This window comes from Aotus nancymaae, unplaced genomic scaffold (assembly GCF_030222135.1).
Source record: "Aotus nancymaae isolate 86718 unplaced genomic scaffold, 86718_ANA_hifiasm-v0.15.2.pri h1tg000012l, whole genome shotgun sequence".
NCBI classification, from domain to species: Eukaryota; Metazoa; Chordata; class Mammalia; order Primates; family Aotidae; genus Aotus; species Aotus nancymaae.
The window spans coordinates 28,716,286-28,729,039 of NW_026988423.1; the positions used below are offsets into that span (position 1 = coordinate 28,716,286).

Genomic DNA, 12,754 nt, shown 5'->3' on the forward strand with positions numbered 1-12,754 from the left:
ACATTACTATAAAAAGAAAACCTGAGAACTGGGTAATTTATAAATAAAAGGCTTAATTGGCTCACAGTTCTGCAGGCTATACCAGAAGCATAGCAGCTTTTGGGGAGGCCTCAGGAAACTTAGAATCATGGTGGAAGGCAAAGCAGTAGCAGGTGTCTTCACGCAGCCAAAGCAGGAAGAAGAAAAAGAGGAGGAAGGTGCTACACACTTTTAAGCAATCGGATCTCGTGAGAACTCTGTCACAAGAACAGCACCAAATGGGGAAATCTCCATCATCCAGTCACCTCCCACCAGGCCTCACCTCCCACACTGAGGATTACAATTTGTCATGAGATTTGGGCGGGGACACAAATTCAAATCATATCAAGTGTATTCCGCTTTTTCTTCTGGTAATGATGAGAGTGATGATTTCCAAACTCTCTGCATTTTATAGTTGAAACTGGACTCCATGTATTCTGATCTACCAAATTGCCACACTTCAGTGACTCTTCGTTTACAGAATTGTACTTTTTGGAACTTCAGAGGTAGAAAACATTTGTTTTTCCCCTGTTGTAGTCTATCCAAAGTTAAAAGTTTGTGTTTGTTTGTTTTGCACATAAACCAGTCTTTATTACCAAGTGATATAACAAACAGACATCCTTAATTGTGAGATATGAAAATGAGATGAGTTGTGGGGAAGAACCCAGTAATTCAGGGAGGGTCTATAAATAGACAGACTTAGGGAGGGATGAGGGTATAATGTTGGGCAGTTCTTAAATAATAACAAGCATAGGCATAAAGCTGAAAGTGGAATTATATAGGAATATAGTCAGGCTTACATGAGATAATAGATATATATATATTTAAAGCCTTTGTCAAATATCAAGCTCTGTACAGAGTTTGGAATCCAGGCTTTTTTTAGTCTTTATTTCATCTTTTTTTTTTTAAACAGCTTAATGAAGTGTAATTTATGTACTGTAAAATCCACTCATTCAATTTAATTCTTTTTTGAAATATTGTAATTAACAGTTTAGTGTTCAGTAGATTTTTAGGATACAGATGCTTAAACTTACAAGCATGTTTTCTGCTTTACTGAGGTATGATAGACAAATAAAAATGATCTGTGTCTTTTGATTGGAGAATTTATCCATTTACATTTAAATTAGCTATTGATAAGTGAGGACTTACTACTGCCATTTTAATTGTTTTCTGTTTGTTTTGCAGTTGACTTGTTCTTCTCTTGCTTTCTTCCTTTATTTGATGATTTTTTTTTTTTTTTGGTAGCAATTTGCTTTATTTTCTCTTTATCTTTTGAGACTTTTCTTTGTGGTTATCTTAAGGCTTTCATAAAAATATCTTGTAGTTATAACCATCTATTTTAAGTTAATAACAACTTTAATTGCATATAGAGACTCTATGATTGAAAGTTTCATTTTTTTTTTACTTTTAAAAATAAAAATGTGAAATAGCTACTTGTTTTGAATATTAAGAACAAAGATTATAATACTTCATTAAAAAATTAGCTGAATTATCTGATTTGGGGAGAATCTGTAATCATTAATAGATAAAACCATTAAAATGAATGTTATAGATACAATTAATACACAGCTATATATTTTCCATTTTGTACCAAATCTTTACTCTATACAACAATCATTTTATAATAATTTTTCAGGTGTAAATAAATATATGAATGCCACTACCACCCCTGGTCCAAGATACACAGAGTTGCACACATTCAAAACAGCTCTATCAGTTATGATAAATTAAAAATTAGCACATCTGCTGTTGTGATTTCTTAATGTCCATGGCTAAATAGACACACATTAAGCACAGAATATATTGTAAAGTGAAGCTGTAGTTCAGGAGGATCAGATTTGTCTGAAGAATAGATAGAAATATTCTCTTATAACTACCTGTTAGAATGCATGATCAAAGGACATGGTGTAACAGCCAAAGATATAGATTCTGAATATTGGTTCAGTACTTTCTGAAGCTCCAAGAACTGATAGTTGGTTCCAAATGGCCTTAATGTTGATTGAGACACAAAATACTTTCAGGCTCACATTTCCATTGAGAGATGGAAACTAGTGATTCATTTTAGACATTGAACTGCTCCATCTGATTCCTGGGACTGGTCCAGTATTGTTGCCTGTTATGGTTACCTGATTTACATCCCAACAGGTTACAGGCTTTGAAAGTGGGAGTGGAATCAGATAGAAGCATGAAAATTTGTTTAGGAATTAGTGATGACTGACGATTCCAAATCACTCGAGACTTTCCAAGGATTCAAGTCCTTGATATTGCTTTAATTCCCATCTCTCCCCAATAAAAATGTAGAAAATTTTCAGTTCTGTATTTATTTATTTATTTATTTTTTTGAGACGGAGTTTCGCTCTTGTTACCCAGGCTGGAGTGCAATGGCGCGATCTCGGCTCACCGCAACCTCCGCCTCCTGGGTTCAGGCAATTCTCCTGCCTCAGCCTCCTGAGTAGCTGGGATTACAGGCATGCGCCACCATGCCCAGCTAATTTTTTGTATTTTTAGTAGAGACGGGGTTTCACCATGTTGACCAGGATGGTCTCGATCTCTTGACCTCGTGATCCACCCGCCTCGGCCTCCCAAACTGCTGGGATTACAGGCATGAGCCACCGCGCCGGCCTTAATCTGTTTTTCAGTTTATTTGTCAACTAATACCATCTACTTCATAAGGTTTCATTTAGAGATTAAGTGTAACAATGAATTAAACAAATTAGCATGACTGTGTATGGTAAGTGCTTACAGTGGATTGTTAATTAAATAATAGCATTTTAGTTGATTTATTTTTCTTTTGAGATTGTTTATAGCTCCTTTATTTATACTGGTCATCTTCCCAGCAATGTGTCGAGTATGTGAGACTATTTTTCTGTAGACGTAATGTCCTGAAGATACATCATGATAGAAAACGCATAATGAATAATTACTGATTAGGCTTATGTCTAGAATAATGATGTTTATTAGAGATAGCCATATAGTCACATGCATGTATAGATAATGTCAAAAGTGATGAGACAAATGATAACATGAGCTATCGTGAGACCGTGAGTTTATAATATTGAGCTGAATTGGAGCAGCCTTGAAGGTGTAAAAACACCCAAACATAGGGATAGCATTGAAAGTAATCTAATGTTAAAACTGGAGTCTTTCTACTATGTAAACTGCTTTGGAAGAATATATTTCCCACTTTAGGGCATCCCTTTCCAGTGATATCATTACTATTATCTCATGATTGGGTGATGAATATCATTGACAAACTAATTGCTCCCTCAGAGCTATCAGTGAGTCCCAAGTAAGGCTTCAGGGGATCTAAAAAGAACTTCCAAGAAAGCAATCCAGAGAGAGTGAGTGTGTACAGGTCTTGATTGTACAAACCCTATGAGATTTTATTCTTTATAAATAGGAGAATTAAGGCTCCTTTGGCTGGAGCACACTGTGCTCTGCTGAGAAAAATTAAATGTGAGATCTTGTCATACCACTTGGAAAACTTGACTATGTTCTCAGGTGGACTGTGTGAGTATTCAAACTTCAACCCATGTCTCACTATTAGCCTCTCCGCCTCACTTACTAATGGAGAACTTCCTGGTCTTTGGTGACTTCTTCCTGAAATGGAATTAAAAATCAAATTATGGAATCACAGGATATCATGGTGTGTGATCATAGGCAAGAACCAGATTGTCTCCCTCTTGCCTTTGCTGACCAAGAAGATGAATGCTCACAGCAATTTGAGTTGCTCAGAGAGACGATTCAGGTGTGGCTAGAATTAGTAACAAGGGGCAGATTGTCAGAAGCATTTCTTCCCAGAATGTCACTGTTTCTCTATTGTCTTTACTTTTGTCCAATTCTTGGGTAGGGGGGTGACTCATTCTGGGTTAGTCATTCTCTTTAGAGATGCTTTTCCATGACACTTTCCACAGCTTATGATTGGAATCCCCAAGATGAATGTGGCTCTGCAAATTTAAAGCTCCCGAATTAAAGCTGATACTAAGGTCTGGTGTTAAAGGGATAGAAAACACCTGCTGTATGATCTCTAAAACTATGTGAGATATTTAGCAAGAGGACTCTGAAGTCAAGACTGGAAATGACTAGGAAGAAATAGGACATGAAGTCTTTTCTTACCTTAATATAAAGCAATGATGTGAACGCATCTGGAAAGAGTGTCACTGCTGAGCGATGAAGCAGGCTGTCTTAGAAAGAAAAGGCAAACAGGGCACATTTTCCTAATGACTGAGGGCACAGGAAATGGCATGAAACCAATCTGTCACATACTAGCTTTTTAACCTTGAGCAACTTGCTTAATTTTTCTAAGCTTCACTTTCCTATCTATAGATGAGCACTGCAATAATAATAGTAATATCTTTTATAGGTATATTTTTAAAATAAATAATAAATTTTAAAATGCTGAGCCTGTCCTTGGAATGCAGTAAGTACTCATTAAATGGGGTGGGTGTGTGTGTGTGTGTGTGTGTGTGTGTGTGTATGTATGTATGTACTATCATTATTATTACTAAGTGAATAATGAGAGATCTCTGTATCTTTCAGGTGCTATACCTTGCTCCTGACTTATATAACCTACCTGGTTAGTGCTGTTCTTTGCCCTTCTTTACTTGAATCACTGTATTTCTTACTTTATTACAGTAACAAGGAAATTGGATACTTTCCTTGCTGATACTGTTTCTCAATATTTCAGTCATCTTAAGTCAACTTAGAAAAGACTATAAGAACTATAGAACCACACCAGCATCTCTTGATAGAATTGGGGTTCTTCAACCTTTCAAGTCTAGAAAGATGTAATCTGAAGAGGATGTAATCTTAAATCTATTAAACAATGTCATTTAACACATTAATTTTTTTGCAAGCAATTACAGAATAACAACATTAAAGTAAGGTACTTAAAGAACTAAGTTTAAAATATATAAAACAAAGGGAGCTAAGCTATGAGAACACAAAGGCATGAGAATGATACAATAGACTTTGGGGACTTGTGGGGAAGAATGAGAAGAGGGCAATGGGTAAAAGACTACAAATACAGTGCAGTGTATACTGCACAGGTCATGGGTGCACCAAAATCTCCCAAATCACCACTAAAGAACTTACTCATGTAACTAAATACCACTTGTACCCCAATAACTTATGAAAAAAAGAAAACAATTTTTCACTGGGGTTCATAGTTTTGCAAGACATTTTAGCAGATACTTCATACACTTTAACACTAGGATACTTGTGTTACAGATGTTGTTATAATGATTTCCATTTGGTAAATGATGAAACTAAGTCTGTTAAAGACATTGTGTAAATTGTTTTAACGAGTATAGCTAATAAAGGGAAAGGTCAGGATCCATATTAAGTTTTCTGGTCTCTAATAGAATTCTTTTTCTGTTATGTTGCAGAGGTCAATGAATAGTGGAAGTTTGTTATGTAAAGACATCACAAGAGTTCAAATAGTAAATATGCTCAAAAAGAATAAATCCACAGTACTTAGGTTTCTAACTTAAGTTGAAGTAAATATGTCTCGAAACTTCTTATCCTGTAAAAGGCAAACATCTCCCTTTACAAAGCGTTCTTTCCATGAGTTGAATAGACTGACTCTAAAATAGCCATTTCTTTATTACCTGATTTTCTTTTTTTTATGTAGATCTCACTCTTGCCTTTCATAAGAAGGCAAGTTAGGGCCGGGCGCGGTGGCTCACGCCTGTAATCCCAGCACTTTGGGAGGCCGAGGCGGGTGGATCACGAGGTCAAGAGATCGAGACCATCCTGGTCAACATGGTGAAACCCCGTCTCTACTAAAAATACAAAAAATTAGCTGGGCATGGTGGCGCGTGCCTGTAATCCCAGCTACTCAGGAGGCTGAGGCAGGAGAATTGCCTGAACCCAGGAGGCGGAGGTTGCGGTGAGCCGAGATCGCGCCATTGCACTCCAGCCTGGGTAACAAGAGCGAAACTCCGTCTCAAAAAAAAAAAAAAAAAAAAAAAAAAAGAAGGCAAGTTGTTCCTTGTTAAAAACATAGTCAAGGCACTCATCAGCAAAAAGCTTGAGAACTTGAAATTGGTATTTAGACTTTGGTGTGTGTCTTGGGTACCATTTCAAGGTTGGATGTTTTCACAGCCATGAGGAATCGCTCGGTGGTGACTGAATTCATCCTGCTGGGCATCCCACACACGGAGGGTCTGGAGACTATGCTCTTGGTCCTGTTTTTGTCCTTCTACATCTTCACTCTTATCGGGAACCTGCTCATCCTGCTGGCTGTTGTCTCCTCTGCTCAGCTTCACACACCCATGTACTTCTTCCTGTGCAAGTTGTCCATATTTGACATATTTTTCCCTTCTGTGAGTTCCCCTAAGATGCTGTGCTATCTTTCAGGAAACAGCCGAGCCATCTCCTATGCAGGCTGCGCATCCCAGCTCTTCTTCTACCATTTCCTGGGCTGCACTGAATGTTTCCTGTACACGGTGATGGCCTACGACCGCTTTGTTGCCATTTGTCACCCTCTACACTACACCACAATCATGAGCCCCAGAGCCTGCATCATCCTAGCCATGGGGACCTCATTCTTCGGCTGCATTCAGGCCACGTTTCTAACCACTCTCACCTTTCAATTGCCTTACTGTGGCCCCAATAAGGTGGACTATTATTTCTGTGATATCCCAGTCATGCTGAAGCTGGCTTGTGCAGATACGTCAGCCCTGGAGATGGTGGGGTTCATCAGTGTGGGCCTCATGCCCCTCAGCTGTTTCCTTCTCATTCTCACCTCCTACAGCCGCATCGTCTGCTCCATCCTGCAGATTCGCTCTGCTGAGGGCCGACACCATGCCTTCTCCACCTGCAGTGCCCACCTCACTGCCATCCTGCTTTTTTACATGCCAGTGGTCCTTATTTACCTGAGACCAACCCCAAGCCCCTGGTTGGATGCAACTGTTCAGATTCTGAACAACTTGGTCACCCCCATGCTGAACCCGTTAATCTACAGTCTCCGGAATAAGGAGGTGAAATCATCACTAAGGAAGGTCCTACATCAGCTGGGCTTTCTTCCTGAGCAGTTGCAGAAGGAAATAAGTAACTGGCACTTCAACCACAATTCATAGCTTGTAACCATTTTTATTTGGTTCTCACAAATATTTTTGAAATCGAGGATGCAGTTATTATTATTTCTATTTTACAATGTTGAGACTCAGATTCAAAGTAACTTGTCCAAGGACATGTAAGGAGTGAATGATGGCAGAATGAGGACTCTAGAGCTGTTTTTGTGTCTCTGGGACCTGTGCTCTGTTGAGGAAATCATACAGAGAGGCAGGGAGAGAGAGACAGAGAGAGACAGAGAGAGAGAGAGAGAGAGAGATTGAGAGAAAGAAACTCTCCTCAGTAAGCAGAACAGCCTGGAGCTTCTGCTTCTCAATCTTTATTTTCTTCATTCTCCCACATCTCTTCCTCCTCTTCATTTCCCTCCTGCCCTGACATGTCTTCATTTTGACTGCAGTGACTATATCCTTAAATGCCTGCATTGGATAAGCCCTCATTTTTATTGGTCTACAAGTTGTTAAAAAATGTTATTCAGTCAAAAAGGGATGAGGAATGCCTCCTACAATATGGATGAACTTGAAAGGCTAACGCTCAGTGAAAAAAAGCCAGACACAATAGGTCGTATATTGTATGATTCCAGTCCTATTAAATATCCAGGGAAGGTCAATCCCTTAAAACAGGAGATTCATCTTTTTTTTTAGTTTGATTGTGGGGTGATGAAAACGTTTTGGAGCTAGGTAGAGATGATGATTGTACAACTCTGTGAACATGCTATGGACGATGTGAATGTGAATTTACAAAATGCCACTGATTTGTTTACTTTAAAATAGTTCATTTTTTGTTATGTATTTTTTACCCTCAATTTAAAAAATCATTCTCTCAAAAAAAAAAAAAAAGAAAAAAAGTGGTTTTTCTTGTTGGCTCATCCATATTGATTTAAATAGCATCCTGTTACTTACTCAAAGAGAAAGGCTCCTGACTGGGACGTAAGGCAGTCTCTTATGGGTAAAGCAGAGGTACCAATGTGCTGTATCACTTCCAAACCCTGGCCACGGGGCTTAGACGTGGAAACAGGCCCTGGCTGTGAAGGCGCAGCATGTGAATGAGATGTGACGATAGGTAGGGGAATCCAAGCAGGGGCAGCTGTGCTGTGATTCCACATTAGAAAGTCTGACTTTGTCACAATGTAAAAATTGTCAAAAGAAAACAAACAAAAAAAGAAAGTCTGACTTTGGGTCATGCGCGGTGGCTCATGCCTGTAATCCTAACACTTTGAGAGGTTGAAGAGAGCAGATCACCTGAGGTCAGGAGTTCAAGACCAGCCTGACCAACATGGTGAAACCCTGTGTCTACCAAAATAAAAAAATCAGCTTGGTATGATGGTGGGTGCCTGTAATCCCAGCTACTCAGGAGGCTGAGACAAGAGAATCACTTGAACCTGAGAGACAGTGTTTGCAGTGAGCCGAGATTGTGCCACTGCACTCCAGCCTGGGTGGCTGAGCGACACTCCATCTCAAAAAAAAAAAAAAAAAAAGAGAAAGTCTGACTTTGTCTTGCTCAGTACAATCAAGAGGCAATGCTGGGTCCAAGATGTTGCTGTTTGGTGTCTTTGGCTTCTCCATTGACTAAAAAGCTTCAATTTTTGTCCCCCTTCTTATATTTATTTATTTTTTGGCTGAAAATTGCTAAGAATGAGACATGTGCTGTTTCAATCCAGTGAGCTTATTGTTTTCATAACTGCATTCACTGAGAATCCTATCACAATGGGGTAATATGTTGCTGTGAAGTTTGCTCCAAAAGGGCTGTAAACAGGATAATGGAAGAGGACAGGGCAGAAGCAGAGACCAGTGCTTTTTCCCCACCTGCGCTTCCTAGAATTAGAGAGCAGTCAAGAAATGGCCAGAACAGACGAGCAACACTGTGTCAATGCCTCCAGCCAGTGGGTGAGCCTGCACGGCTCCCAGAAGGGAGGAAAACTTTTGCCTGGTCACTACTCAAGCTCCTAAAAACCTCTTTCAGTGCTGTTTCCTGTTGTTTTCCAGCAAACGAGAGCCTCAAAGGGAAGCTAGAAAAACATTTCAAATTATTTCAAATTTATTCCAAATCACAAGCCTTTCTCAAGTCTCTTTGAGTCTACTCTGAAGATCTCTTCCCACGCATCAGTGTACTGGTTGAAGCTGCACAGTCACTAAAAAACTGTGATGGGGCATCCCAAATGGAAACCTGTGATGTGGACACCAAAAGTGAAGCTAAGGTGACGGCCACTGACGTGGCAGGGGATGACTGTGAAAAGGAGTTTTCAAAGGAGCATTCACAGGATTTAGGGTTTATTCTCTGTGAATGCTGTATAAACCTGTTCTGTTTATTCTCTGCTCTCTCTGGGTCCTTGCTGGTTTGTTCTAAATCAAATTGATTGAAATGAATGAATAACCAGTCCAAAATAATGTTTTCAGTCACTCAATTTGCAGTTACTTTGGTCAAGGATACTGACTCCACCTTTGGAAAAATAATTAGTCAAGCTAAGAGAATAGCATTATTACATTATATGTTGCACTGATTCACTTAGGATAAGAGGGGCAACAGTTCCTGTTATTGTTGGAGTGCTACATTAGTGAGCCTACTACGTATCATTCCTTTATTTCATGTTTCATTTAAAAATATTATTTTAATTATTGTTTCACTAGTAACCTACAGCAATGATATCATCAAAAAGCCATTCTTTATTGTCCTGTTAGATGTCTATTTTAAAAAATGTTTTTATTAAATACTAAACATTTAGAAACTAATATTCATGAAAAATATGTGAAATATAAGGATCTGAGATACAATGATACAATGAACATGTGTATCCCATTACCTAGTTTAAGGAAAAGGGTAATGCTAGTGCCTCGACAGTTCCCTGTAGACCTTGGCCTGACCGCACACCTTTTTTTCCACTAGGAGTTATCACTCTCCTGAGTTTTGTGTTTATTATTCCCTTGTTGTTATTTGCATTTTACCTGCTATGTTTGTGTACCTAAACACCTATGTTGGTAACACTTCATTGCAAAGCTTTGGGCTTTTATTAATATAATTCTACTGAAATTGGCTTTTTTTCACTTAAGTATTACATATGTATTTCAATTTCCTCCTCTTTTAATTTTAGTTGACGTATAATAACTGTACATCTATGGGACACAGAGTGCTATTTCAATATGTGTACACAGTGTATAATGATCAAATCAGGGTAATTAGCATATCCATCACCTCAAACATTTATCATTTCTTTGTGTTGTGAATATTCAAAAGCCTGTCTTCCAGTTTTTGAAAGTACATGGTAAATTATCATTAACTATATTTACCATATAGTGCTATAGAACACTAGAACTTCTTCCTCCCATCTACCTGTAACTTCATAACTATCAACCAACCTTTTCTTATCCTCCCCTTTCCCTTCCCCTTCCAAGCCCCTAATAACCACAGTTTTACTCTCTGCTTCTATGAACCTAATTATTTTAGCTCCCATATGTCAGTGAGAATATATTTATCTTTCTGTGCCTGACTTATTTCACTTAACATAATTATGTATTGCATATGTCTGAAATTAACTCATTATTGCCAAAGTGTCATGTCTCCTTGTATGAATATATAAACATGTATTTGCTGCTGGTTTTATCCATAAGTAAATAAGTATAAATTTCCAAAATGAAAGAACTGTTTTCTGTTTTCGTTTCTGTTTTCAGGCAGGGTCTCACTCTGTGTCCCAGGCTGGAGTGTGGTGGTGCAGTCACAGCTCGCTGCAGCCTCTACCTCTTGGGCTCAAGTGATTCTCAGCCTGCTGTGTAGCTGGGACCTCCAGCATAGGCCACCATGCTTGGCCAATTCTTGTACTTTTTGTAGAGACAGAGTTTCGCCATGTTGGTGAGGATGGTGTCAAATTCTTGGGCTCAAATTATCCTCTCAGCTTACCCTCCCAAAATGCTGGGATTATAGGTGTGAGATACCACACCCAGCCCAGAACTCCTTTATTTTAAATAAACACGTTTTGGTGAGTTTTTTGTACCTATTAATATGTATACATATGACACAAAGATACCTTCACCAAACTCTCTTCAAGATTTCCTTCTACCAGGGCATACAGAAACAGAACATTTTATTTAGTTTAGATTTGTCTAACAGCAGACATGGAGCCCAAGGTTTGGGTCTAAGCAATTAATTTGGAAGATAATCCCAGAAAGCATTATCTGATAAGGGAGTGAGAAAGAGAGAGGAAAGAACAGCCAAGTGTGTGCCTATGGTTTACCACTGTGGTGAACTGGGGCTCAATCCCACTGGGACCCTCTGAAATACAGTGTATAACAACTTCCAAGTTGTTCCACTGGGGTGCAAAGGAAGCTGGGTATTTTTACCCTGCATTGGTTGGTGGATGTTTTTGAGAGTATTAATTAGATGCTCTGGCCTGATTTCTAGATGTAAGCTGAAAAGAATTCTGTGGCGAGAGACTTCTTTAGGTAGAAGACATGGGGATCCCTTAGCACACAAAAAAACTCTCTGAAGGTGACTTCTGGAGTGGGCTGAGGAGATGTGGACAGAGGTCCTAAGATTCATTCATACCCTAAAGTAGTATCTTTCCAGAATGCAAACCACATAATACTACTCTGTTTCTTTTGGATTTTCAGTAATTCTTTTTTGCTTATATGTTGAATTAAAATAATTCAGTACTGTATCTGCAGAATTGACGATCAAAACCAACCTATCTCTTTAGTCTCCTCAAAGCCATAAGTTCACCCAGTAACACCCCATCTCTCTCCTTCTTGCCATTCTTTAAATATGCCACTTCATATTTTTATTCAAACATTAATTTGTTCTTTCAATAAATATCTATTTAATATGTATTACATTAAACACTGAAGTTACAAATATCTGTATGTCTTATTCTTATGAAGCTCATAGCTAAGGATGGGAGGCAGATATAGAAATAATTAAAATAATACGTGATAAATATTTACTGAAAGCATATAAAAGGTAGAAAAGCAAAATGAAGGCAGAAATGATTAATTCTGTGCAGATTGTAGAGAAGACCTAAAAACATTTAAAATAGGTTCATTCACAATTCTATGACTTCATACATTTTAATGTCCTTTCTTGGTATGCTCTTCCCTGATTCCTCTGCTGGACAAACTTCAACTCATCCTTCAACACCCAAGCTGGCATGTCATTTTCTTTAAAGTTTTCCCATCTTAGACATAATTTCTTTTTTCTGTATTTCAGCTTTATATCATGGCATAAAACGTTACCTCACTAGATCAAAATAAGATTGGCAAAATGACTTTTAACAGTTAACTAGGAACAGAGAGGTAAAGAAATAAGACAGATGACTCTTGCCTTATTGCTCAAGCCAGGACTTCCAATACTATGTTGAATAAGAATGTTGAGAGAGGACATCCTTGCCTTGTGCTTATTTTCAAGGGGAATGCTTCTCACTTTTGCCCATTCAGAATGATGTTGGCTGTGGGTTTGTCATAGAAGGCTCTTATTTTGAGGTACGCTACTTCTACTGTAAAGACACAAGCTTGTGAATATTCACTGCAGCACTATTCACAATAGAAAAGACAGGGCATCAACCTAAATGACCATCAAAGAGAGATTAGACAAAGAAAATGTGGTACATATGTACCATGTAATGTGATGCAGCCATAAAGAAAGAATGAGATCATGTCTTTTGCGGGAACATGGATGG

At 38.5% G+C, this 12,754-nt stretch overlaps 1 protein-coding gene across 1 annotated transcript; it reads left to right on the forward strand.

Annotated features, from left to right (window-relative positions):
- The first annotated feature begins 6,125 nt into the window (after positions 1-6,125).
- Positions 6,126-7,100, forward strand: LOC105729667 (olfactory receptor 10D1B-like). Its single transcript, XM_012470608.2, has one exon. It carries the CDS (start codon positions 6,126-6,128, stop codon positions 7,098-7,100), a length of 975 nt encoding a protein of 324 aa, XP_012326031.2.
- Positions 7,101-12,754: the final 5,654 nt, after the last annotated feature.

Coding starts and splice junctions, on each gene's coding strand:
- LOC105729667 (XM_012470608.2), top strand. CDS start 6,126: ATGAGGAATCGCTCGGTGGTGACTGAATTCATCCTGCTGGGCATCCCA.